This window comes from Homalodisca vitripennis, chromosome 7, assembly GCF_021130785.1.
Source record: "Homalodisca vitripennis isolate AUS2020 chromosome 7, UT_GWSS_2.1, whole genome shotgun sequence".
NCBI classification, from domain to species: domain Eukaryota; kingdom Metazoa; phylum Arthropoda; class Insecta; order Hemiptera; family Cicadellidae; genus Homalodisca; species Homalodisca vitripennis.
The window spans coordinates 136365222-136390962 of NC_060213.1; the positions used below are offsets into that span (position 1 = coordinate 136365222).

At 34.1% G+C, this 25741-nt stretch overlaps 1 protein-coding gene across 1 annotated transcript in view; it reads right to left on the reverse strand.

Moving 5' to 3' along the window:
* The window catches only part of LOC124366385 (glucose dehydrogenase [FAD, quinone]-like), a 43692-nt gene extending 41129 nt beyond the window's left edge, over nt 1-2563 (reverse strand). The window contains exon 1 of the mRNA XM_046822903.1: nt 2487-2563. Within this exon, the coding sequence (XP_046678859.1) occupies nt 2487-2552 (66 nt within the window). The 5' untranslated portion in view covers nt 2553-2563. The remainder of the gene's footprint in view (nt 1-2486) is intronic.
* Nucleotides 2564-25741: the final 23178 nt, after the last annotated feature.

The window sequence follows — 25741 nt, forward strand, 5'->3', positions numbered from 1 at the left end:
GTCCCAAAAATATCCATAAAAGTTGAGACTTGCCTCAAACATTGATGCTATTAATATCTCGGCTATGTTTGTTGGCCAGCTTGAGAAGCCATTTTTTTCTATTTTGACGGTCATTCAAACTTTCAAAAACATTCACAACTCAGTAATTTATGAAATTAGAAAACAAGTAAAACGTGTTCTGGAATGCTAATGGCATTTACTGAAGCAATTTTTTAATCAAAAATGTTTTTGAACCTCGAATTAAGGTATTGATTTCATGTAAACCCCATTGTACCAAAATCTACCTATTCTTCTAAATGAGCCGGAAGGACTATTTTTGCTTGCCATTAATGTAATCAGTTTTGTAGGAAAGTTCAATAACATGTAATACTATCGGATAAAAAAAAAATCAATTTTGAGAATTAATAGGTCGAAATAAAATGATTTTCTAATAAATCATACTTAGTATTCGAACTGTTACTTTAGAATGTTTGTAAAATATCTGTAGCGTTTCTTTAGACGTTATTCATTGATCGGGTGATCTTAAAAGTGTTTTTAATTAAATGAAGAAGGAAGTTATATCAGTAATACCAATAGTAACTAATTAATTTACCAAGTAAATTAACAATTTTAATTGTACTTAAACACTGTTTCGATACTTAAAATTAAATACTCCATAGTTTATTGGTTTCATAAATATTTGTCTAAAAATGATCTAGAACAGTATAAAGTAAAAGCTCTTTTTACAAATTAAAACAAATAATGAAACCGGTGTGTGGTTTAGGCTAGGTAATACATTTGTTTAGACGGAGGCTTAAATCTTATAACGACTAGATTATGGATTAGAAACTATTGGAAACTGATTAACAAATATGTATTAACAATTAATTGATAGTAGAACTTTCTGGACTGTGCTCTAGAATTTTGTTCATCTACTCAAACATTCTTTATTAATCTCAAACTTTACTTCGTTTAAGTTTGTTATTGACAATTAATCGTTTGGAACAAAAAGAATTTAGGATATTTGCCATTGTTTTATGTTACAAAAAATAAAATACTATTTTTCGAGGATTTAAATCCATCTTTAGGTACCAACGAATCGTAAGATTCACTGATCTGTCGACATTTAAGATTTTTACACTCGAAAAAGTGGATAGGTTTCAATCCTCGAAACGTTGTGTTGTATTTTTTTTTTATTTCATTTATACTATATTTCTATTTGGAATGCATATTTTAACAAATAAAATATGCACATAACTGCAAGGTTAAAACATTTTAGGTTGTAAAATTAAACTAAAAGTAATGTAAACATTTGTCATATTTAAGCAGTCCAAAAATACACAAAGCACTACCTTTTCACTTTCTAAAATTATAGTTTTTAATTAAAATTTAAACTACGGTTCTACTAATGTGGTCTATTAATTGTTTCCAACTATTTTGTTTATTTGAATTTTATTTAATACTAATTTTAAATTATTATTAGGGACTTTAACCCTGTTGGTACGTTTATTAAATAACTATGGCTCATATAATTATGATATTGTAACTTCCCATTAAATATGGAATCACTTTCGATTATTAGCATTTTTTTAAATTCAACAACTTCCTGGGAGAGAAAGTTTAACGAGCGAATCTATAATATATTGTTTAAATAGAATAAATAAATTTTAATTTTATCCATCGTAATCGGTGTATATTATCAAAATGGTTTGTTTCATGGTTTGTCCCAACATTATTCCTTTATATAAGGAGATATTAGTTTAATTGATATCTAAAACTAATTAATTTTGATACGACACGCATATTATAGCCGACCTCTGTTACACCTTAAGCTCTAGAACACGGAAATGAATGATAAGACTTTGTATGTAGTTCGTGGCGAATTATCCTTCCATATACCTATAATACAATAATGTAACATGATCTTTATCGGAGCGGCACTGGGCTCTCTAACCGAGGGTCACGGGTTCGATTACCGGGAAGGTCAGTTTAAATTTGTAAATTGATTTGGACCTATTTCCTTAAAAATGCACGTCTCTTAAAACTGATTAAAATGCTACATGCATAGAAAACCCATAAAATTAAAAATGCTCTAAAGATAAAAGTGCTATACAGTTGCATTACAATCACAATATGTTATATGAAGACATAATTCAAGAAAACACAAAAAAATAAATAAAAAATCTTATAAATTCGAAGACAACGAGAAAAAGCTACGAAATGTGCATGGAAATTAAACCCCGATATTAATATAGAATTATTACAACACTTAGTAAATAATTCTGTTACGTTCTACATAATCCATTGGTTTTTCGAATTTATAATAATTTTCTGAGAGTTAAAAATTATTGACAATAAACAATTTTTAAAATTAGAATTAAGCAACCCATCAATGTTCAAATTCCTTGATAAACATCTAGTGACAAATATATTAATTGCAATTGGGAAAAAATAAAATAAAACATTTGTTATGGTAAAAAATGTAAAAAACCACAGTAACAACTTACCGACTGTGTCCGATATAAAGCGCGGCGTTTGAATGCTGGACAATGTCCGTCTGCTGGCTGAGGCATTGGTGGTCGCGACCTTGAAGGACGTAACTTGCTTCACATACACAATAACTTACACTGAGCTGCCCAGGTGTGGCACTACCACTAAATGGAGAGAGGACAGACACGTTCAACACCGTTGTTACATCACCTCGCGGCCGCCAGCCCCATAATTTCTCCCGTGCCGGGGAATATTGTTTGTCCGAAACCGGTGTAGGCCTACATCACGTGCGATCTGGGAGACAAAAACCCCACCGGTGACCCTCAACTTTGCCTGTCGACTGTCCAGTAAACACAGATTAATTTGATTGCCGAGCGGTTCAGGTGATTAAATGGGGGTCTAATAGTAGCCGCCTGTGAGCCGTCCGTTGTGGCTGAATGGTAAGAGCCTCGGCTTCACACCCTGAGGGCCCGGGTTCGAAACTCGCTTCGGGCATTGTGTTTTTGCACGCTAGCAAATAATAATCTAAGTCGAGCTTGAAGTCACGCAACGATTGTTTGAGACTTCAGAATACCATAACAGTGGAAAACTACTAAAATAGAAAAGGGTGCTTACACTCAAACTACTCAATCCCTGTAATTATACAGGGTGTGCCAGAACTATACGAAATTCCTTGGTACAATTTCCTAGGTTCAAGACAGCATATGTTATGAAAAGTCTCTGTGCTTAGCTGATTGTTACGTATAATGTCTATTCAGTCGGCTTAGTTAATTCCTACGTGGACACCATAATTTCTTCTTCTGCGATCATGGGCGCTATCTGGGTACACCTTCCACCCAAAAATAATGCTATAGTTAACCCGTATCCGCCCAGATAATAAATCGTGAGGTTCCCAGCCTGTGTAAGTGCTGTGAATACTAATGTATCCATATGGCTACCCTAGGGAGTAGGTTACCTTATTAGTGATTGGCTATGAGTGTAATTATTAATAAAAAATATTATCTGTTATGATTAATATACATTGGGTGTTTCGCGAGAGGTTGACACAATTTCAGAATAGAATAGTAGATACAAAAAAGCAAAGAACTTCATATGAACACATGTCATATCTCGCTTCGTTTAGTGTCTGTCCGTCCATATGGGTTTTTTTAATAAAAGAATCATATCTCATAACTCGTTGGAGTAAATAACATGAAACTTGTCATTTATGTTAAGCCAATAAAAGGGACAATGCAAATATATTAAATACCTATTATTACTTTCAATTTCTAAATGGCGGCATTTTCAAGTTTTCAAACATTAATATCCAAAACTTTTTTAATCCTGCGTAAAAGTTGAAAGAGTATCCATTTATTGAAAATGTAATTATAAAACTAACGATACCAAATTTGTTTAAATTTGTTAGGAAATAAAATAACTACATCAATGTTAGTAGGTCACTGTTTATAAATATTAAAATGTTGACTCTGTATGCCAAATAGCGAACATGTGGAACCAAATTTAGGCAATTAATAATCCACTGGCACACTCTGTGCTGTGTTCCTATTAACTTTAAGTTTACAAAACAATTACGAGTACTAAATAATACTGTGAATAATACAAATACTAATACATTGTATTTAAAATGGAGTCTTCTGGCTAAATTTAGAAAAAAATCATAACGAAATTAATTAAGACTCTTGTTATTTAGGGACAAATCTAGTGAAGAAATCGACTGCTATTGTATCACATTTTTGTGACACTTCTGAATCAACTAATACTTTTTAGTATGTTGCGAACCTTTTAATATTAAAGTTAAAGTAATGAAACAACCCAGCAAAGCGAAGCGAGCAAGGGTGTTTCCAGGGCAGGGTTAACATATAGTATAGCCTACGCCTAGTAGCCTAGGCCTAACTTCGACGTTTTATCACGAATATCTTGCGTAATTTATAATTAACTAGCTGTTTCCCGCGGCTTTGCACGCTTTTCGTAAGCTTTGCCCGTGTATGTGAACTTCTGGTTTAATTAAATTATATTTACAACGCCGATGTAGAGTTTGCCTTGTTGCCACGATCAAGAAAATATGTTTATGTTTATAGCCATTGTGCACGTACATGTACTTTATTATAAAGTGGTCTAACACTCAAACTTTAATTTCAATCAGAAATGTATCTTAAAGACAAATATACATAATAACTTAGCTCCTTCAAATAGTGTTTGGCTATGTAATATACGTAACTGTCTCGTAATTGCAGTTTATAGTGTGTAGGCGCTTTTAAACCTTTTATCTTTTGCAGCGCCGCTGGCTGGTGAGTTAAATCAATGGGCATAGCTTATAAACATATATATATATATATATATATATATATATATATATATATATATATATATATATAGAGAGAGAGAGAGAGAGAGAGAGAGATTAGATTAAACAGTATTAGGTAAATAGTAACCATTATGAACTGTCGTTTATGAACACTTACCCTCACAGGTGATTGTTCACTTATGAACAGATTGCCACGCTTAATCAAGAATACAACAACGCCTAATGCGGCAAGAACTCGATTAAAAAGCTGTCCAGCGTTACATGCATTTTAAAATGTAGACGAGTTTTTCCCATTTGATTGAGAAATCGTCCGTTTGGCATACTGCCATCAGGGCTAGGGCTGGGAATAAAAATAGGCAAGTGAATGTATATTTGTGTATTTTTACACGGAGAAAATTGTTTTGAGCACGTCAAAAAATTATCACTGTCTTTTACAATGCAAGGCGTGTTATTTCTATTGCAATATTTTAATTTGAATTGCCAGAACAAGTTGAACAAATTAGACCACTGGAGTCAAAACTTTTACGGTGAAAGCCACTTTACACACCTACACATTTTATGTTTACAAAAATGTATTTTTAGGGTTAGGCTGTTTGTATTTTTTTTACAGACCTTGCCTCTCGATACAGACGTTATAGGCGATTGCATAAATAGTTTAGGATTTCCCCGTGGGAAAGTTTAGGTTAGAGGAATTTCTCTCTGGAACTTATTGGTGTAGAAAGTGTTTTCTATTCAAGTTGTCAATTATTAAGACGCGGCTGTGATGATTTTGGCCTTGAGTTTTATCCGTTAAGAACAACATTAAAATCTACGACACTTTTACGCTTTCATCTTTTGCCGCAAGACATCTGACATTGCCTCAATTAAAAGTAACGACAATATTTCGGGAATATACAAAGCGTTTGAGTCATATTTCAAAATAAGGAATAACAACTTTGGAAAAACTAAATGTGATTTAATTGTGTCTTTAAAATGGGGAATCTTATGTAGTCCTGCGAACAAAAATAAGTTCGTGACAGGGTTTGAGGTTTGATATGATTTCACCCATAAACGTCCATATGAAAATAATGGGTGAAAACAAAAGATTTGCTTTGTTAAAAAAATTAACATGGAAATTAAAAATCACATCAAATAATCGTCTTATAATAAAAAAAAACTATCGGTTTAGAAAGCAAAAGTAAAACGTAAGAATGAAATGTGCATGTAATTGTAAGTTGTGAATTTTGAACCAGCTCAAGAAGACCTTGGGTTTTGGCTTATAATAGCTCATAACACAATACTACGGCTACAACCACATGTACCACGTGACCAGATAACCACGTGATATAACGCATGTAAGACAGTCGCCTATGGCAGTCTGTGCTTGTGCTATATGACGCGTGCGGGAATTCTCAGTTTGCCCTGAGGTCTGATGTTGGTTCTAAACACACAGTCTACAGTCCACAATGTTACTGGAGTTTACAAATCTTAATTACCCTTCATCCACTTGTTTTCCACCAAACGATGTCTCCATTTTCATAATTACACAATATTACAGCATGAAGATATACACTGTAATACAAACTTTCATTGTGAGGATAACAAGATTTCGGACATTTGCCATCGTTATATGTTACAAAAGATAACACTAGGGTTATACCTTTTATAACCTATAACAGAGGCAAATGTCCGAAATCCTGTTATCCTTCATGCCCTCTATCGTCAATCAGAAACTTTAAACAAAGAAATGACATTTATTGCCGTATAAGAGCTACAATTTGTAGGGGAGTGACGACATATTAGAATTGTTATAAAAGAATCAATAGTTAAAAACAGCAAGGGTCTTAGATTTATTCAATGATAAAAGAAATCAATCTAAACAGAGGAATCCAATTAAGAGAATCTGGTTCAAAGCATAATGTAGTACATCTACGCTATAAGCTACTTCTATGAGTAAAATCACCCCGCCACCAAGTGCTCATTTAATTTTAAGTTGAATAACGATTTTGGATGCACTTTGGGCAACCAGGAAGCCTCCAAAAGAACCTGGTGCCGACATAAAGAGACAAACCTGCAGCCAAAGCCGACTGGTGCGGTGTCTGTCGGAGGTTCAGACGTGACCGGGTGTTGTGTCCGTGTACCGAGGATCCATCCAGGGAGGGATAAGAAGTAAGACTCAATAAAATCCAAGTTAAAAATCAATCCAAAAACGTAATATTCACCCGTCTGTTATGATCTCATTCCTTAGATTACCAGAAGTGGGAATCTCGGTTCCAATCGCAGTTATACCAGAATAAAGTTTTACATCTGAAACAAATCTAGTTGTGCTTCGGTGCTCTTGAAATTGCTCTTTCATTATAAGACGCTAAAATCGGGGTTAGAACAATAATTAGTCCAAGAAAAAAAAAGATCCCAAAACATGATTTTCACACGTTTTTCGTTGATGCCCTACCTAGCACACCGGAAGTGGAAGAACCATCTGGTACCAACTACAAAGGTTTCTAAAAACTGCGCTGCTTTATGGCCTGCATAAATAGCCAGCTTTTTAACAAGTTAAAATTATAGTAGGGATTGACTAACTTGCGCTGAATTTTTCCAAATTTGCATAAATTATTCTACTCTGAATTATTAAACATATTTTTAATAATAACAAATCCCACTTTTCTTTTAGCATCAAATTTTTTAAATATAGTAGTTTCAAAGGGCACAAGTAATATTCTTAAATGTGTAGAATCCAATACATTTTGAGAATAAGCGTAAATACAAAATATATATAGGGCTTTTTAAAGGAGATCCGATCACCTCCTAACCTCACTTTCTTCATTCCCCACAGATTTTAGATCTGCCTGGAGCATAATAAATGTTTGGTACTTTTGAATAGCCAATAAAAATGTCGAAAACTAAAAGAAAACATTTGGATGCACAATACTTATATCGTTAAAATGAGACATCTCATTTAATTTCACAACAAAAATAAAGCTGCACAACTAAATGAGATTTAACAATGTTCTTACCAGGTTGAAATAAACCAGTGCTGCCATTACACCCGGCTCTCAAGTTTGACGCATGAACTCAAACGTAATTTTTATTCCATTATTTCACGGAGGGTATTTTCGATAGTATTTTTTTTTTCAACAAGAACTAAAGAATGTAGGAGTGTTTTTAATTTTTTCAGGCACGAAACTTGTAGTAAAAACGTCTGATAAATACACTTAGTAACTTGCTATAGTTTCCTTCTTTCAGTTTATTGTGTAGTGTTTACCGAAAAATAAAACTTGCAAAGTATAGGCCCTTGTTACAAATTCGGCAGAGTTTAAATTTTGCGTGAACATTTATCTATGTAACAGTAATCTAATTGTAACGGTAATAAAAAATAAAATGTAGATGTTTAAACATTCTTGTGTAGAATTTAATTGAAACTGACGCTAGGGGAAAACACTGCAAAGAAACAATTGGGTAAACAGTAAAGCTGCCAAATTCGTTTTTAAATTAATAAAAATCAATTAAAACTAAAATTGAGTTATTGTTAGGTCTTAAAAAATGCACAATTGCATAAAAATTAGTCATTTTCCATCCACAATCATTAAAAATAAATATAATGATTTTTATGTTATAAGTTTATATGTTTATTAAATCTTTTATTTTCCTCCACTCTTTATATAATTTGACATAATTTCAAACAACTTCAGTTTGGAAAATAAAAAAATATTATTTTTAAAATTTAGCATTAAACTAGATCCAAACAGATACATTCATGTACGATATATATGGTTTAATTTAAACAGCATTCGATTTTTGAAGTTTATAATGTAAGTAACAAACAAATTTATGCTAAACAAAGCAAAATAACGTTACTGTTCTGTATTATGTTTATTCTCACCCAAGAAAAACTTTAAATTTTGAATCCTACATAGTGAAGATATATTCAATGCATCATTTTAATTTGAAAGAACAATGAGGCATTTAGGCTAATATATCAACCTCTTTAATAATTCCGTGGATGAGTTTGGTATAAAATGATTTGATACAAAAATGAAGAGAGTTCTTTTCAACCCTAAGATTAATATTATTATACTCTTTTAAAATTGTTACAACAAATTATAAGAATTTAAATTGTGAATGTCTGAAACGGATGATTAACGCCATTTAGCTTTATTAAAATGATGCGTAAGTTAATAACGCTTCGAAAAGATAATGACCACACAATTGGGCAAGCAGGAATAAGGAAGGAATGGACCGAAACTGTTGGAATGGGTCCTGTAATAAGTGACCTTGATGACCTTGAGATAGACTCGTCTGGCAAGTTGCGTCACAATCACGTCCATACAACGGCGGGATAGCCACTGTTGACCTGATACACCTCCGTGTGCCCTCTGGTGAATAAATTTAGGCGAAGCACGGTTCGTTTCACGGACTACCGGAATGCAAAGTGACAAAAAATGTGCCTGCCGCCGCGCCGTTTGGGTAGGATAGATATCAGCTGATTTGTTTGTCAACAGCTTGGTCTATGGAAAATGTGTTTGGTCCTATGCAAATGTGCATTGTATTGGACGAATGAACCCACCTGGAGAAAAAAACGGCGTGGATCTTCAGGAATTCTTTGTTTGTTGTTCTTATTAGATTATGTAGATGATTTATCGATGATTGCTAGATGATTATTAGACCGTGTTGATGTATTGGGTTTTCAGACGTGCAAATCTTGTAATTTTCTAGTTACAGCCCTTTAATATTCCCTATAACCTCAAAAAGTGATAAATTTGTTTGGTCAATTCAGGGTAACAAGAAGTTGAAACATTTTAGGTACCAATTACCATTTCTTTGTTTGAAGCTTGTTTTTGACGATGGAAAAATTGTGAAGAAAACATGATATTTCCGGACATTTGCCATCATACAGTGATAGAAAAAAATCAGTAACACTACGTTTCGGAACCTGCAATCACAACGCTCTGGTATGATTTGTTTATTTTAACCTAATTTGTAATTATGTGTTAGGTTAGTTATTTAACTGAAGAAGAGATCAGATTGCAGATCTCGAAACGTAGTGTTACTGATTTTTTTTGTATCACTGAATGATGGCAAATGACCGAAACAATTCTGTTTCCTTCATAATTATAGCAGTTTTGAAATCAGGTCAACAAAAAACTGTTAAAGTTAATAATGCTAGTTTTTTACAATTTGCATCATTATTACATATGGCTGAACGGCATGACATTTTTTATATACAATTGTAATATTTTAGTCATTTTTAATTTCAAACACAACATTTTATTTAACTTCAAGCGTGGCATTTCCTTTTGCCATTCTATACAAAGTTAAAACTCTTGTTTTCCGCCATTATTTCCTGAGCCTGTTACAAAGTTATTCCAAATGGATATTTAAACAATGTTGTGTTATGCCTTCAATGCTATCGAAGTGTCCCAAAGAAAAAGAAGATAGCAAAAATTGGGTACTTTGGGATTATACCGACCACACCAGTATGAAGAACACAAAAATATAAATTTATAGAAACAATATGATAGAACGAAAAACCAACTCTTTAATTACAAAATTACAAACTTACAAGCATTTCCAGGTATTGTGATCGGTATTGTTGTTGCTGTTATCTTATCTTTCTCGAGAATCCCGATTACGTCAGGGCGCGCGGCATCACATGATTATTTAAGTTTTTTGCACGGTACAATAATTGCCTTTCCATTACAATTCAATTTATATTTCTGATCAGCCCCTCTAGAATTTGATATTTTACTGATATACATGTATGCAAAACAACACCGATATCAGTAATACAACAAACTTGCTAAAAGATTATTAAGTAATAATCAAACTTCGGAATCCGTAAAAGTTCAGGGCTGTGAATTAATGAAAATAATCCAAGTCCCAAAATGTGGCTCAATGATTTCTCATCATGTAAGAAACATTACACTATCGTGTTTTTTGTTACCAGACAAAGATCTGGGTTAAAATGCAGTTTGAGTTGATTTTACAAAATTAATTTTTTTTTTTTTTCATTTTATACACATTTTTTGTAGAATCTGTAATTATTTAATGATTTTTTCAAACAAGGGAAACAAGAAAATATAGAAGCGAGAAAATACATTCACATAAAAAAAGGTTAGGTACAATAGTAAAAGTATTATTTACAGGTACACTTTGTAATTTATTGTGTTTATATAAATACAAAATTGGAAAGGTTTATTAAGAAGAACTATTCAAAATTTGAATACATTTTAAAAGACTGGTAAATAAAGATCATTTGTCGAGTTTAATAAAAATAAGATCGATCCAGTGACCTCTGTAACAGTTTCAATGGAATTTGATTTAAAAATTAAAATTAAATCTTATTAACTTTTAATGAGTACTTTTAAAGATACGAGTTTCTATATTTTGAGGTTGTAAATATTGAAATCATAATCATTATTATAAGGTGGTTTACAAAACTTTTAGTTCTGTTTGAAAATTTGGGTTTCAGTAAAATTTTTTAAACATTACACTTTTTAGATAAAGCGTAGACAGTTATACAAGTATTCGTTTTGTCAAAATCGATTATCGTTTTTAACGATCGATACTTACAATAAAGTGCACATACAAATATATTTTTTAATAAAACACTTTTTGACTTGTATGCAGGGCTGCGGATATCCGGTACAAATATTTACGGATAACCAAATGTTACTTTTAGCATTATTATACTTTCTAATAAACTGTGGATACGTAAAAAAAGAAAAAAATACGTTGTATCCAACACAACAAAAACACAAGCGTTGTTCCAGTGCGTTTTTAAATAATCAGGAATCTTTTCTACCCAGTAGTCCTAAATTCGCCTCTAATAAAGACTTTTTCATTTTAATGTTTAGATTCTTACTAACTGTTAAGCACTTGTCCTTCAAGCAGAAAAGGTGGTTCCAGTTTAAGGGGTTCTATGGTGTTATTTTATGTTGTGTTTCCTTATTCTGAATTCTACTATACTCATTGTTTGTTTTTTAACTTCACGACGAATTCGGTGGACCTAATTAATTGTTTTGCTCTAGCGTCAGTTTCCATGAAATTTGACAAAGAACTTTAGAACATATACACTTTTGAAGCCAATTAAATTACTGTTACATGGATATTAAAAAGACAAAATGTTCAAGCAAAATTACAACTCGGCAAAAAGGCCTTCATATCGTATATTGTTTTTAATTTTTCGCGTTAAAAACCCATAGCGCGTTAAAAAATTGTATTTACAGAAGTTGTTACTACTAGTTTCGTCCCTCATACCCAATTAAATAGCGGACATTCCTTCACTCTTTTGTGCATGTAAACAAAACTACTCTGAAAATTGATCTCAATGAAATAGCCTAATAGAATAAAACTGCGTTCAGGTTGAAACGAAAGAAATAGAAGCCCATTTATGGGCACAGCGACTGCGGGTTCTTAAAAAATATGGAACAAATGAATATTTTTTTTACAAAAAGTACTAAAAAATCAAATAAACCCAACCTTTTAATTTTTTAAAATTATAATTATTAGAAAAATGTCAGGTAAGGAACTAGTATTTAGTGTATTAAGCATCTGGTAAAAGTTTGGCTGTATTATCCCCATTCGTGTTTAAGTAATGTGTAGTACCAGTGTAAAAAGTAGACTTTCAGGAAACGAGCAAAACGTAAAAGGACAACACTAAATGAAAAATCAATTTGGCCTACCTTAAATAGTAGTCTACAGAGTTGTATGTTGGGTTCTCTGGGTCTTCCTCAGCAACATACAGATCTTCTAATTTCCTTTTAACCAGAGTTCACTTCTGGCGTCATTCTTTTTCCAGGCCCTTTAGTGCTTTGTCAGCGAAGTACACCTACCTCCTATCTAGTACCTCCAGAGCGTTGACCACGCTTCTTCCTGGTTCTATCCCCAGCTCCTTCATTACATTGTACTTCCATATTAGTTATATAGCCATCGTTGAATTAAAGAATAGCTTCACATAAACCAAACTTCATTGTTCTTAGTTTTTCAAATGACCTCCTTGGAAGGTGCGCCCCGATCAAGTTGTTCAGTGGCTCATTTAGATTTTGCAATTCACCTTTCAAACACTTTTTTTAATGGATCAGGATCAGCTAGGAATTTAAATATTGGCTTAAAAAGTAACAAGAGTAGCCATCCTTTGCAACAAAAATACTCTAAATGCCCAAGTACTTTATATATTATTTAAATTTGTAAAATTCAATTAAAAACCAGCATTTTATAAATATTTATTTTTTCTTTCGGGTTGCTGTGCCCTTAAGAGTTGTAATTTATATGACGAGTTTAAGAGCTGGCTGTAGTGGTGACAATCTTGATTTCAACACCGTAAGAACAATGTTATTAACTTTTACATTTTTGGTCGTCGAATTGTGGTAATAATGTCTCTTTTTAACGGTGTGTGTGATTAATAGGCAAATACCGATGTACATACAACCTTCACCATACCTATTAAAATACTTTTATGAACTTTTTGAAGAATAAATATATTTTACCCCTTTTTCAAAGGGGGGTAGAAAGGGGTAAAATTTAATTTTCAAATTGTAACCCCTATCTTGTGACATGTAATATTAAAGGTTTATTAAATAGAAACACAATGGCACTAAGATTACACCTCTACACCTTTTCTAACAAAAGTTAGGGGCAAAAACATAATAATTTGTATGGACAATGCCAATTTCTTGCGCATATCAACACAATGCATGCGTGATGTCTTTGCGTAGTATCTGATATTTCTGGTGTGCATAGTTTTGGTAAGAGGTGTCTTTTTCTAGGTGGTATTACAAAGTAAGAGATTATTTGCCCATAACTTTTGCTAGGATCGCCGTAGAGTGTTTTTTCATGCCATTGTGTTTCAACTTCCAAGGGGGGGGGGTATTTTTATCCTTAAAAAAGTCCAAAAAAGTATATTAATAGGTATGGTGAAGGTTGTACATCGATAACTCAATCCTTTAGGGATATATCCAGGCGTATCAAGACTTCATTTACAACCTGTATATATGTCTTTGCTATATTTTTTATCCAAACTCGACCAAAAACCTATTTTTGGACAAGACAAGAGAGTTATTCCATACTGGAGTTTTATGTCAGCTCATAACCATACGTATGTTTGTATGATCGCGTATCGACCTACAATGTACGACACAAAGTGCCTGACAAACGCCGGTATGCAATATTGTCAAGACACGCTCCGCGTTTTGTTGTATTTTTACTAGGACGGTGAATTCTGTTACAACCTATACATTTTTAGAATATTCTATTTGGAGCAATACATGCGTATAATAGCAGAATAAGTGACGTAACAAGTAATTGTACACAATAAAATACATTTGTGGGATTGGCCCGAAAAATTTACTGCAACACTAAAGTGACGTAATGAAATGTTACCCAAAAGTTATATATTATGTACTATATAATTTAAACGGCAAGGATACTTTGTATATATTTGATTAAACACGTATTTACTTGTTGAAGATGGAGCTTGTATTGGCTATTATTAACTTAATTAAGTTTAAAACACATAAACCAATACTTAAAACTTTTGTTTTTGTGAGGCCTTTCGATAGCAAAAAATCAAAGTTTTAAATATTGGTTTGTGTTTTAAATGAAATTAAGTTATGTATTTACTTATTTCATGATGTTGTATTTCATATTCTTGTGGAGTATGGTTTGATTTCTGAACTATACTTCTCTGTCTTGTGTCCCTTTTATCTTTGTCTTTTGTAGTCTGTCTCCTAGTCTTATATATTCAGTTATTCTGTGACATGAGAAAGAGATCAGATACCAATTCTCGAAACGTCTTGTTTCTTCAATTTCAAATATTCGTAATTATAGTTGTTAATCACCTTATATATGTATATATTATCCATAAAAATCATAATAATATACGCAAGGATCAGTCTTGTTTTAAAGTACGTATTTCGCCTACATTTCCAATTGGCAAATTAAAAATAGGCTATTAAAAATATTAATAATCAGTTAATGATTTAACTACAAAACGTTTCTTATCGTTGTAATGGAGGCCCAATATACATGGCTCGAATATTGTACAATAAACCTTTTGCAAACTAAGTTTAGAAACATTTTTCTTCAACGCTTGGTGGAACGTCCTGAAAAATGAGTACTTATTAAAATGTTGGGTGAAGAAACTAGAAATTAACGCTTGACGCAATGTTGAATTTAATACAATGAATAATATAGGGAGTAGAAAGATTTACTTCAGATTTGAACATTTCTTTAATTTTACCAAATTAATTGAATGTGATATAATTTCAAATAATTTTAATGCCAGCTTCTTAAAGTAAACTTTACGATACAAAAACACCTTTAAGATGTTTTTTGAACGGAGTTGCACTGTCGCAGTCTCTTATTGTTTCAGGAAGGCCGTTGAACAATTTGGATCCAAGGTATTAATTTGATTTTTTAAAGATTACGCTTGTTCCTAGTTTAAAATCTGTGGCTATGAATTGGAAAATTGGAAAGATTATTAAAAATGCAAAAAAACATACTGAATATATGAGAATAGAATGTAGAGTCAACAGACGGTTTTCAGGGAAAACATCTCGACACCTGTCACGACATCCCAATCCACAGATAATTCGAATTGCCCACTTCTGCAATTTAAACACTCTCCCAAGTGAAGACTTAGCAGCGGTTCCCCAGAACGTAATGCCGTAGCTTAAAAGAGAGTAAAAGCAGCCGAAGTATACCAAGCAGCCAAATGTTTTTGTCAAGGAAGGTGGATAAGTACCTTAAAGAATATAGACAGCAGCTGAGTTTGGAACACAGAACGTTTCCTCTAAATACTGTGGAGATACGGTCATGTGTGATTGACTCACAACAGTGATTGGCTCAGTACAGATTGCGGATTGACTCCCGCAACAAACGATGCAGCTGTCGCGATTAAAATGCTTATCCTTGTCACAGCAGCTGAGTCAATGCTATCGCAACTTTACCCGCCAATGTGAACGCGGCGAACTAAACAATTATATTGTAATTCAACTTACATTACTTAAAAAAATGTTAAAATCTTTTAACATCCGTTACTTTGGCTGGGGCGGACCTTTTGAAGTCGGGCTTGCGCTTTAATTTGATGTAAAACTTGGCCTTCGCTTGTATTAAAATTGTTCAACTGAGGTATTCTCCGATTTGATAAAAACCAGAGTCGCTCGAAAGTGTGAATTTTTAGTAGACTTTAATCGACAACACGTATGAGTATTTGAGCATGAGAAAAAAATATTTAGTGCATATAAAATATTAGTTATAAACGGGTTCGTTCAATGATCTAATAAGCCATTGTTAGTGGAACCTTAACCTAACCTATAAATAACAACACAATCTAGCCAGTCCGAAACAAACATCAGATAAACGACATCTAGCGGGCAGCTGCTGTACTAATAGACTTGGCACTGCCAGGACAGGACAGTGGAATATGCAATCAGCTGACAATGACTGTCACTTTCTTTTTTTTTTTTTTTTTCAAAAGCTTTATTTCTGGTTCAATTACTACAAGTAAATAATTATACACAGAAGTTTGAATCATAGAGAACAGAAGAACATAGAAATATTAACATTAGTGGGTTTGCTCCAATGGAGACACCCTATAACATAATATAGTTAACAGAAAATAAACAATAAAATTAGTACTTGACAAACAATGTAAGTTTCAAATTATAATTAAAATGTCTTGAACAAGACGTGCTTTCAGTCTTCTGTTGACAGTTCTTTGGCCAATGTTTAAAATGGACAGCACCTGTTGATTGGTCCAGAGTTTCTAGAAATGTAGCACTTAGTTTTCGGATGTAGTCACAGATGGTCGGAATTTCTAATTCATTATGAATCTGTCGGTTTCTAACAAAACCATGGAGAATTTGTTGCTATTCTCAAAAACTTGTTTTGGAATACTTGAAGTTTGTTCATTTTTGATTTATGGAGGCAAGGACCCCAAACTGGGACAAGCATAAGTTAAGAGGGGTCTGAATATTCCTTGGTAGATTAAAAGAGCGCATTTAAGTTTAAGAGATGATCTTCTATTGAAATTGGGTACATTTGTGCCAATCTTGTGTTTGCTTGATTTAATTTTTGAATTTATGTGCTGTTTTTATAAGTAAGTTTAGAGTCTAATAAGACACCCAATATTTAACAGTTCTGTCATTTTCATTCCATGGTATGATGTTATCTTGAATTTCTATATTCCTTAAGGGATTGAATTTTCTTAGCGAAAATATTTTCGCTTCACATTTTAGAGGGTTAAGTGCGATTTTCCAATTAACGAACCAATCCAACAGTAGGTCTGTATCAGTCTGAAGCATGTCAACTGCTGTGTCAATGTCTTGATGTTGGGGAAATCAAGGCAGTGTCATCAGCGAAAAGAGCAAGCGTAGAATGAGCTGGAATGGGTAGGTCATGCATGAACATATTAAACAGGATAGGTCCTAAAATTGAGCCTTGTGGCACACCAGCCCGGATCTGTCGAACAGTGGAATGAGTAGAATTTATTTTTACTGAAAAAGTCCGGTTTTCTAAAAATGATTCTATGATGTTTTGCAAGTAATTTGGAAGTCCAGTTTGAAATAGCTTATACAGAAGGCCTTTGTGCCATACTTTGTCAAAGGCCTGAGCAACATCCAGAAACAAAGCAGCAGAGTGTCTTTTATTTTCAAACCCTTGCACTATTGTTTGTGTTAACCTCGCAAGTTGCTGCGTAGTAGAATGTTTTGCCTAAAACCGAATTGGTGGGGAGGAATACATTGAGCATCTTCAATGAATCTGCATAGTCTCTTCTGTATTAGCTTTTCAAATACTTTTGCCAGAGTGGGTAGTAGGCTGATGGGTCTGTAACTAGAGGGATTTCTAACAGGCTTACCGGGCTTGTGGATAACAATAACTTCAGCATGTTTCCAGGATTTTAGGAAAGTAACCAACGTGTAGGCATGCATTAAATAAAGTTTTTAATAGCTGATGGGCTGTTGGCGGGAGTTCCTTTAATATTAAGTTTGTTATCAAGTCATACCCAGGAGCTTTCCTCAACGGTAGGTATTGGATAACATTTCTAATTTCAGATGTTGAGATATACTGAGTGGGAAGCTCAGCAGATAAGATTGTGCTATTTAAAAAACCTGTTGACTTCATCTTCAGTTTGCAAATTAACAGTAGGGTTAGGGGAAAAAAGCATTTTCAAAATAATTCGCAAAAACCTCACATTTTTCAGAGTCACTCTGGTACGTCTCCTGGCCTTGTTGAAGGGGAGGGATCGTAGAAGGCGTTCTGAGAATTCTTTTGGTTGCCAGCCACATTGAACTATCGCCTGGGTTTATTTCACTCAAATATTTCTGATAGTCATTAATTTTGAAAATATCTAATTCTGATTTTATTTTTCCTGATGAGCCTGTTAAGCTGCATGCGATCTTCTGGATGCTGTGTCTCTGCCACCGTCTCCTAAAAAAACATGTTTTTCTTTAATTAAATTAAGAATTCTTTGCGGAGGGCGATTAGGACAAAACATGGTTTGTGATTGTTTTGCGACTGCTTTTTTAACCGAATTTTTAATCAGGCTCAGTGAATTGTAGTACACAGTTGTCAATATCTTCGAAAGACTGTAAACAATTCGGCAAGATAATATTAGTTTCTAATTCGTTATGAAATACAGCCCAGTCAACTTTACCATTTATTAGTTTCAATGGAGGATTGGTAAAATCGGGTTTAATTGAAAAAGTTACAATTACTGGTAATGGTCAGACGTTAACTCGCATAAGGTTTGCTGTACTATCGGTTCATTGAAATTATTAAACAAAACAATATCTAATATGTCAGGTTGCTGGTTTCTCTGCCACGGATAAAATGTTGGTTCTACAGGAGCAGATATATTAATAGTTGTACGCATCAAGTAGTCATTCAATTTATTACCCTTTGGGTTATTAGTGCGACATCCCCATAAAGTGTTTTTACTGTTTAGATCTCCCATTAAAAAATAGTAGGACTATTATTATAGAGAATCCTATTAAAATCTTCATCAACAAAACGTTTGTTAGGAGGTAAGTATGCTGATACTAATGAAAAGTTGAGTCCATTTTGTAAAATTATTTTTATGGAAACAGCTTCTAAACTTTGTAACTGGGGAGCAAGAAATTCGTGGTGTTTTATGTTTCTTTTGATCAAAATTGCGACACCCCCAGAGGCATGAGGAGCCACTCGGTCCTGTCTGTAAATAGAATAGCCACTTATTTTTAAATTTATCATTGGGCAGGAAGTGAGTTTCAGTGACACATGCAACATCTATATTATGTCTTACTAGGAAATCTGTGAAGAGATGTTTTTTGTCTTTCAAGCCATTGGCATTCCAATTGAGAACAATTAAGTTTTTAAAGAGAGTTGGGGCCTGATTGTTAGTCACGGGCATTTTTTAAAGAAAGAAGCAATAACCTGCTGAATAACCTTTTTCAACTGGGGTATGAGTATTTTACTACATTGCTTATTATTTCGTCAAGACCTGAGATGTTACCTGCTTCCAGAGATTGTGGATCCTCTACGGAGTTTGCAGTTGAAGGAATGTACGACGGATGAGCCACCTCAGCATAGCTGGGGGAGTTCATATTCAACGGAGATCGAGGTGGAGATGATTTTGGTTGAGTTTTCCCTAGGTTCGTTGAGTTTTCGGGTCGTGTCGTTGTAACTTGTGGACGAGATTCTTGGTCGTTCCCTATGGAGGATTTCTTGCGACCGGTCAATTTCTGCTTGATGCCCTGGTAGTATTTACACCTCCTGTAATTTGAAGTATGTTCCTCGCCGCAGTTAACACACACTGGTTTGGTTTCTTTACTGACCGGGCAGTCTGAATAGAGATGGGATCCGAGCCACCGCACACAGCGAGGGTCCAGTTTGCAGAAGTTTTTTGTGTGACCAAAGTCTTGGCATCTCAGACACTGTGGGATGTTTTTTGACTTCCTTTTAATTTCCACTTTAACTATGGCGTGAAACAATTGTTCAAGGTTCATAATTATCACGACCACTTTCCGAATTCTCCAGCTCTACAAAACAGAGTGGCATTGGACTTTTTGTTTTTGTTGAACAATCTTGATACTTTAATGGTCGGGTAACCCATGTCACATAACTCTTGATTGATTTCTTCGTCAGTTAGAGAGTAGGGAACATTACGAATGATCACTTCAAGGTTTTTTTGTCCTGGGAAGGTTTTAAACGTGAAAAACTTTACTTGATTTGTTTCATAAAAGTTAGTTAGTTTCCTGTAGTCATTTATTTCTGTTTAGGTTTATCTTGATCGATTTAGCTTTGATTTCAGTTGTGAAACTTGATATTACATTACACTTAATATCTTTTATTATTTCTTGGTGGTTATTTACGTCACGCAAAAATATTGGTGGGATCTTAGATCGTGATTTATTTTTCTTTATATCATCAGGAGATCCTTGTTTCCATTTCATGTCCTTGTTGTGAGGAAGGAAGACAGTAGCTATGATCTGCAACATTGGTATGGGTTGGTTCAAGTATCTTGAATTGGTTTTTTGAATGAATCTCACTCACATCGAGGTAGTACTTTCTTAGGAGGTGGAGAAGCATTTGCAGTTTTAGTAATATGTCGCTTTTTTGGATTCACGAAAGTCGTTGTTGTTATCGGGAAGAGGAACAGTTAGCATTTCATTCATGTCTAACGTCGAACTTTGTCCGAGCGGGAAACAATTCATTAGCCTGGCTGGCTGTCATAGCGGTAGGAGTAGGTTTAAAAACATTTTAGGTTAAGCCTTTGTTTTACAATATTTGAATTGAACATCAAATTTCTTGTGTGAACGAATCTTGTGAATTAATCAAACAAATACAATCTAAACACGGTTAAAAAGTTAAAAACAATAATTAAAAACACTTAAAATAAAAAACTTTTGGAACAAACAATTCGAAGAAAAAATAGCGGACTAGAAAACACTAGGTAAAACTGTTTTGTCAGTCAGCTGAAGATCTGTCACTTTCTACACACAATGTCGCGGCCGTAGATTAACAAACAACAGAGGTCGCGACTGCTCAGTATTCACAGCTGATCGATCGTGAGCTTGACAGGCCCGCCGCAACATTAACGTCCCTGCACGATCACCTGCTTGTTGTTGAAGAAATTATAAGCAGCATTTATAAAATCAAAGCCTCGTGCGGCGTTGCGTACAGGATGATAATTATAGCAGAGCGATCGTGCCGTTGTGAAACGAAAGAAGAAAGCTGTTACGCAAACAAAATGTTTGCAATGCAGGAGAAACCCTACTAAAAATAGCATTGATAGTATCGATATATTGCACATCAAAGTAGAAACGATTTTATAGATTATCGGAACATTGCGTTTCGTTCGTTGCTTACTTGCACAAGTTTATTTTGTTCTACAGGAACGTTCCTTCAACATATGTCGATAGCAAGGCATTTTGAAGTCAGTGCATCCAGACTTTGAATGTAATTAGTTTGATTTCGATCTATTACTCCGGTTCTACAATATTTCAAATAAGTAGCAGCTAATGTTTTGCAACTAAGTTAAATAATTTGTTTATTGCTGGTACACCTTCGGTAGTCAAAGATTGCTCTTTTAGTTTTTTACACACCTTTTTATGCTCTAATTAATTATACTAATCGTATACTTTTTATGAAGTATTCATGAAGATCTTCCATGAGACAATATCAGCTTTTTCATGATACTTCACAATTTCTCAGATTCGGGCACGCCGAAAGACATTGAAGCATCCCTTTGGAAATACAATAAAAATAATAATAATAAAAATAAATTATTGTACTTTACAAATAAAGCAGAGTCCAAACTCTGGTGTACACATACGCAACATTTATGTTTATGACAACAGATGAAACCACATGTGGAAGCTGTAAATGTTTTTTTTTAAATTAGACAGCGTGTACACGCTAACCCAGAATTAGCTGGATGGTAATAAACGTCAAAGCGGTAAAATGACATGTAAATAAAAGTATATGTTCTGTCTCATACATTTCTGATTTTGGGTTCACACACATCAATCGATACGTACGAGTAATACAAAATGTATATAGCTTACATTGTGTTTAACATGTTGGTTATGCGAATATTGAATTTAGCTGCAGTTCACCTTCATCTTACGTGCAGCATCTGAAATCTGATGCTGTTGCAGACTTGACTCCTGCAATCTTGAGTCATGTTTGTCTGAAGGGATCCAAAAATAGTTGGTGACGAAGAACGAAGACACTCAAAACGAACCCCCCGCATCGTTTCGACATCAGAGACACCCAGACTACAAAAAGTAGTGCAGTATAGGTGAAGAGGTATTCTCATTGTCTCATCAGGTGCACAGTTGAACGCACTACGATGTTGACTGTCACGGTTCCAAAGCACGGTGCAGCAACCGAGTCTTCTACACATAACGCAGCTATGGTGGGAAGGGCTGATTCAATGTGAATGTTGAATTTAGCTCCAGTTCACTTTCCTCTACCCTCTCTCTGGATGATTAAGATCACTCAGTATAGAGCCATAGTGAATGTGTTAAGTGATAAAGTTCGAATCGTGTCTTTCTCTGTGTTCTACACTTTTTAAATGGGAAATTGACTATTCTTAAAATTTGATTGATGGATGTGTGGATTCAACTCGTTTTAGATCAATTTACGTCACTGACTTTTACTGCTTTACTTGTCTTCGGTTCAGTTTCCATACAGCACTGCACTGTTGTTAGATCGTTTACAAATGAACTGTAAAATATATACGGAAGTTCATTTTCATGATTCACAAAAATATACTTCTGTACTTCTTATAACTAAATGTCTGCATTGATGACATTACTGTATGAATGGGCATCATAGTAAATAAATTATTGACAACAATAACAATAATATATGAACAATATAATAAACCTTCATCAAGGGTATCCAGTTCAAACCGCGTCTTAAAAATACTAACATTTCAAATCTTGAAATTTTTAACCTCTCCGTGGATAGCCAACTTTTTGATCCAATTGAAAGCCAATCCTTTTGAACTTTTTATAGCTCAAGGCGAGATATTTTAAGTTTAGAATTCTGTAACAAGTTTTCGACACGGCGTTGAAAAACACTCTATGATATCAACCGATTAAACCTAAGGATCAAGCATGATAATAGAACTGATAACAATTTAATGTTATTCTGAAGTGTGATGAGGTACATTTAATACTACCAAATGATCACTGGCTAAGCTGTAGCGAAGACTATCACTTAAGGGTTGGAAAATGTAAGGTCTGTCAGTCTATATGACTGTCCGCAAGATATCTCGAAAACGAACGTACCTAGACTTGAAATTCTGTATGAAGTTTCAATTCAATAAAAGGCACGCTTAGTTCGATTATGGTGCATGTCACTCCATTGGATTTGGCTGAGCGTTAGTGAATATGTTTACACTGATCTTATGGGTAACCAATATGACAACAAGAAATAGCAGAACAAATACATTTATAAACAACACAATACACTGATAAAATATTTTAACATGGGACGTATTAACACATGTAGCCTAACTATCATAATACACACAACATCAATTTGACATCATATGACAAATTAAAACAAACGTAAATTTAAAAGTATCATTTATATAGAAAGGGTACTTACTGATATAACTTAAATGCTAATGAATTATTCCTGACTTGTTGCAAATGCTACAATGAGTGAACCTCTTAATGCCGTTTAATTATATATGTCGACATAAATTACAACATAATGGGGTTAGTTGCGTAAATATGTGAAATTAAGTTTCAATAATCGATAAAACGTGATGTGTAGCTTTATATAATGTTTTAGATAAAACAATTGATCTAGTACATTTTATGAATTTTCAAAAGCAAATACTTAGGTTTTACGTTTCCAGCGAACAGTAGTTGAGGCTATGTTAGCACTATAAGCGCTTATATTGACTGTCAAATTTTGCTGATTAATAGATTCACGAACAAGAAATTGATATGAGTAGTTAAAACAACATTATTTTATCTTTTCATCAATGTTTTAAAATGAACTTTGTCGGGTACCAGACTTTAAAACTGTAGCCTTTAAGGTTCAAAGCTGTATACTCATAACAAAAGTAACAAACTGACCAAAACTTTTTTACTTGGTGGATTAGGTAAACACTTTGTAGAGTACACGCTTTTTCATAAAATCCCAATTCAATGTAAGTATTTTTGAATTGTAGTTGTATATGGCACATACGGTGGATTTGGAATAAAATCCATGAAAAACAAAAAGTTGCATGAGTTTTTTTTATTTAATTTATTTAGTTTCTCTTCATCATACAGGGTAGTTATCTCAGTGCAATAAAATCAATATATCTGTGCCCTCATCATTGCGATAAACAGCTGATCGAGAGAAGACTGTCAGATCGAGGAAGAAGCCGGTTGAAATAGCCAACCGGGTTTTCCTCAGTAAGTGATACAATAATGACATTAATCATACCAAACTGGTAGTTATTAAGCTATCATTCACATACCGAGTAATACATTAAACCCCCTGACCGTTTCCGCTAACCCTATCATCTATAATAATAATAAATATTTTATTGCGTAAGCAATGTACAAAATTGTATTGCAATTGTCAGTTTTATATGTTAACTAAAATTTACCATTCATTCACGGAAAATGGACTCATTCGTACATAAAATAGTTTCCATTCTTAATCTCGTTTATTCGAATTTGTCTACTCTAGTGTCAGTGTCAGTCAGTCAATTCAGCGGCCTCCCAATCGTGTGTTAAAAACTCGTCTGTATTATAAAATGCTGCACGCATTAATGCTGATTTCAGGCGAGCTTTAAATGCCTTGGGCATATTTGCACTTTTAATGGAATTTTTCAGTTTGTTGACCAATTAAGCGCCTGCCTGTGAAGGCAAGCGTTCTTGAACTACCGTCCTGTGTCTCGCAGTGCGGTAATTGTCCCTGCCTCTGGTTTAATAAAAGTGTACATTTACTACCTCTTACATGTTCGCATTTGTACTTAAAAAAGAGACACACTTCTAAAATATAGAGACAGGGATCGAAGTTTCAACAGCTGCAAATTTTTAAATGCTGGCCAACACGACTCTTTCCATTGAAATTTTGCAATTATTCTGACTGTTGTTTTTTGAATTGAAAACAATCTGGAAAAGTTTGTGTTTGTGCAACCTCCCCACAAAACCAATCCGTAGGAGAGATGTGGGTAGATTACTCCGTAATATGACGTCATCAACACCCTGGGCTGGGCAATATTTGGATGGTTGTATCAATATATAGATTCCCGAGGATAACTCTGAGCAAACACTGTCTACACAGAACTCCCATGTCAACCCCCGATCTAGGTGTATTCCAAGGAATTTCGTTGAGTAGACCTCGTCGATATCAGTTTTATTCAGCATGACTGTTGGAATGTAATCTAACTGACTTTGTCGCAGACCGAAATGAATGAATGTTGATTTAGCAGGATTTGTTTTGAGATTGAGTTCGTTGAATATTTGAATAGTACTGTTGAGCTCAGTGAATGTTACCATTTTGGTTTCTCTGATTGAATTTGTCTTAAAACAAAGAGTCTTGTCATCTGCATACTGGACGAGTCGTCCATGTTGTAGCGATGAGCCAGCGTCATTTATATAAATCAAGAAAAGCATTGAGCTGAGTATAGATCCCTAAGGGACCCCGCAACTCAACCCTTTCTCTTTCAATAGTCCGTAAGATACGTTCGCAAATTGAGCTCTATCAGTTAGGTACGATTTCACAATCCGAATAAGGAAGACCTTCTCAAAAATCTTACTGAAGGCCGGCAGGATTGAGATCGGGCGACAATTTTGAAATCACCTTTCTTGAATACTGCGGTGACTTTGGCTATTTTAAGAGAGGAGGGAAAAGTTCCCGAACGAAAAGAGAAGTTAATCAAATGCTCGAGTGGCTAAGTGCTTTGAGCACTGTTTCAGCAGCCATGTTGAGGCACGATTTAAGTCATTTGACTTTTTGGGTGGAAGGTCTCTTAACTTTCTGGAAATT